At 69.2% G+C, this 3,643-nt stretch overlaps 2 protein-coding genes across 2 annotated transcripts in view; one reads left to right on the forward strand and one right to left on the reverse strand.

Moving 5' to 3' along the window:
- Nucleotides 1-3,643, reverse strand: part of RTN4RL2 (reticulon 4 receptor like 2) — a 21,443-nt gene that overhangs the window by 14,342 nt on the left and 3,458 nt on the right. The window lies entirely within an intron of this gene.
- On the forward strand, nt 1,384-2,396 carry TIMM10 (translocase of inner mitochondrial membrane 10). Its single transcript, XM_015629951.3, has 2 exons — nt 1,384-1,622; nt 2,131-2,396. The coding sequence occupies exons 1-2, from the start codon at nt 1,552-1,554 to the stop codon at nt 2,330-2,332; spliced, it is 273 nt and encodes a 90-aa protein (XP_015485437.1). The 5' UTR covers nt 1,384-1,551; the 3' UTR covers nt 2,333-2,396.

Genomic DNA, 3,643 nt, shown 5'->3' on the forward strand with positions numbered 1-3,643 from the left:
CGCGGTGGGGGTTTCCGAAGTGCGGGTGTCCGAGGTGGGGGTGTCCGAGGTGGGGGTATCCGAGGTGGAGGTTTCAGCATCTCCCTGAGCATCCATATTGCTGCGGTCACTGCTGCAGGGACACAGGGCTGTCACTGGGGAGTCCCCCGATGACGCCGTGAGCCGTGACCCCCATAGCCCCCCAGCCCGGCTAACTCCCCTCCTGCCCCTGTGCCCATAGCATTCCCACGTTGGGCACCCCAGTTGCCCCACCCTGGCTCCCCCATGCCCCATCCCAACACCGCAACAGCATAGCCCAGTCCTTTCGTGTTTTCCTGTAGCCCCCCAAGCCCCAAACCAACCCTCCCATTGCCCTCCCGCCCCACTTTGCCGCCCCCCAATGCCCCGTGTCAGGACCCCTGTGCCCCTTCCTGCCCCCATGTCCCCTCCCGACCACACATATCCCACCCCGGCCCCGCCGTGTCCCTCTCCCGGCCCCCCCTGTCTTCTCCCGGCCCCCTATGACCCCTTCCCGGTCTCCCTTGCCTCCCTCCGGTTCTCCTCCCCGGTGCCCTCCAGCCCGCACCCTCCCGACCGCTCCCCGTTCCACCCGTGCCCCCCTGAGCTCCCGGAGCCCCTGGCCCCGTACCCTCGGCTGCTCCTGCTCCGCCGGCCCTGCTGCGCCCCAGCCCCCCCGCCCGCTGCTATTTTTACGCGGCGGGGGCAGGTGCCGCCTTCACTCACCGCCCACCCGCGGGGCACGCGTGGGGCCGGGCCGGACACCCGGCCATGGCTGGGGAGGGGGACAGCGGCGACACCCCAAAGCAGCTCACGGGGGCAAGACCGAACCCGTGCCGTGCGACCCGGGGGACACGGGGGACACGAACACCCTGGGCAGGGACAGGGAGACTTGGGGGTCGCAGGCACACGGGCGAGGTGGGGAACACAGACTCGGGGGTGTACGGGGGACATGGGGGACGTGGGGAACACGGGCAGGGCGGGAGGAACAGATTCCCGGGGGGCAATGGGGAACACAGGCACGTGGGTACACAGGTCACACGGGGACAGCCCAGGCGGGACGGCGGGACACAGGAGGACCCAGGGAGACGAGGAACAGGGGACACAGAGGCGGAGACCGGGAGAGAGGGGACCCGAAACCCCCTAACCATGCCCGGGTGAGGTCCCGGCATTGGCCACGCCCCCTCCGGTCTGATCACGCCCCTTTCCGATGACCACGCCCCCTGCGGGGCAAAGGCCGGACAGAGCGCGCGCTCAGCCGCTCCCCTCCCCGCCGCTCGGCCGCCGCCACGCCCCTTCCGTCGGACCAATCAGCGACACAGGCGCACTCCTGGTTCCGCCTTCAGCTGCACACGATTGGTCGGTTCCGCTGGTGGGGCGGGGCCACTGCGCTGGTGGGCGGAAGCGCGGCGCCCACGTGGTTCCTGCAGGGAGCCGCCGCCGGGTCCCGAACCGAGCGGGACCGCGGGGATCCAGCGGGGCGGATCCGAGCAGGGTCGGGCCCAGAGGGACCGTGATCGGGACCGGGACCGAGCGGGGCAGGTGCTGGCCGCCATGGATCCGCTGCGGGCTCAGCAGCTGGCGGCCGAGCTGGAGGTCGAGATGATGGCCGACATGTACAATCGGTGCGGCCCGCCGGGGGGAGCATCGGGGCTCTTGGGGTACCGGGGCGTGTCCGTGGCTTGGGGGACACTAGCGGCTGTCAGAGGCACTGGGAGACCCTGGGATGCTGGGGTTGTAGGGGAGTGCAGGGGGTCCTAGGAAACACCCGGGAAATGTGGGGGGGAACCGGAGATACTTGAGGATAGGGGACGGTGGTGGGGTCCTAGGGGTGCCCGGGTAACGATGACGGGGGATACTGGGTCTGTTGGGGTGCAGAGGCCGGGCTCTCGGTCGGTGATGATGGGGGGTACAGGTGGTGGGGTGCAAGGACTGGGGGTGGCGGGGATGGCGATAACGGGGGGGTGCTGAGGTGTGGGGCTGTCTCCCGGGGGTGCTGATGGCGGGGTATAGGAGATGTTGGGGTGCGGGGTCGGGATCCCGGGGGTGGCGACGGTGGGGTACAGGGTGTGCTGGGGTGCAGGGCCGGCTCCCGGGTGGTGCGGGACTCAGGTGCGGTGGCGATGCGTGCAGGATGACCCAGGCGTGCCACCGCAAGTGCGTCCCCCCGCACTACAAGGAGTCGGAGCTGTCCAAAGGGGAATGCGTGTGCCTGGACCGCTGCGTGGCCAAGTACCTGGAGGTGCACGAGCGGATGGGCAAGAAGCTGACAGAGCTGTCCCTGCAGGATGAGGAGCTGCTCAAGCGAATGCAGCAGGGCACCGGCAGCGCCTGAGCCCCCACCCCGCACCCCAATAAACCTGGGGCATCTGCTGTGCTCCCCTCACCCCCCAAACCCACCCTGTGGCCGTGTGTTGGGGTACGTGGTGCCTTTGGTTGCTGCTGGGAGCCCCCCTTGCTGTCCTCAGCTGCCACGTGCCGTGTCCTTGTGGGGGGCACCCCTGGGTGCCCCCCCGGCTGGGCCCAGCCCGTGTAATCCCCCGGATTAGGCAGAGCTGGGCTGAGCCCCTTGTAATCCCCAGTGGGATGGGACAGGGCTCAGCCCCTCCCTGTCTGTGTGTGCTGGGGGTCACCAGAGGGGACAGCCGGGGCTCCCGGCACAGGGACACAGCCCCAGAGGGATAGGGCACACGGACACTCCCAGGACACTCAGCCCTGGCTGAGGATACACACAGGGGACCATGTGGGGACAGCCCAGGGACACCTCTGCTTGGGCAAAGACCACGTGGGGACAGCCAGAGACCACAGGGGAGGGGGCATGGGGACACCCACATGGGGACAGTCCACACAGGGATGGACACCCCCACACACTCCCGGGGGCAGTTGGAGGGGACATGGTGGGGACACGGACACCCAGAGAGTTACACCTGCTGCAGGACACCCCACGCTGTGTGAGGAACACCTGCCGAGGGGCAGCCCAGGGGTGACACACAGCCAGAGGGACCGAGGGTAGGAGGTGGGCCGTGTCCCTGCGCCCACAGCCCCGCAGCGTCTGCTCCATCTGTGCGCCAGCGCCTGCGGGAAGTGGGTCAGGCTGTGCAGGGCGCGGGGGTGGCTCCACACCCCGCAGCTCCCGTGACACCCGCCAGCACCCTGCGAGGGGTGCGGGGTGTCGGCGTCACGGGAGCCTGCGTGTCACCGGCCCCGCGTGTCACCGGCCCCGCGTGTCACCGCCGCGGTGGCGGTGGGTGTGTGGCGGGGTGTCCATCCGTCCCCCCCCACAGCTCCCTGCACGCCTCGCTGCCCTGCCACCCGCAGCTCCCATCAATATTTCAGGAGCAGCAGGCGGTGACCTGGAACGGCAGTGGCCCACCCACAGCAGCCAGGCCCTGCTCTCCCAAAATAAGACCATTTTTAATAAATAATTTCCCACCTTTTGGTTCCTGTTGGGGGTTTTTCCCGCTCAGGATGGGAGGGGAACCCCTTCTGCATCCTGCAGCCCCCACCCACCGGCTGTTCCCCACAGTTCTTGAGGCCTCCCCCGGGGAAAAGGGGGGGCACGGGCACCCCGAGGAGCCGGGACCTCCCTGGGGCGCCGAGGGGGGCTCAGAGTCGGGGCAGGATCAGAGCCAGCAGGGGCAGGAGG

Source organism: Parus major, chromosome 5, assembly GCF_001522545.3.
Source record: "Parus major isolate Abel chromosome 5, Parus_major1.1, whole genome shotgun sequence".
In the NCBI taxonomy this organism is placed as follows: Eukaryota; Metazoa; Chordata; class Aves; order Passeriformes; family Paridae; genus Parus; species Parus major.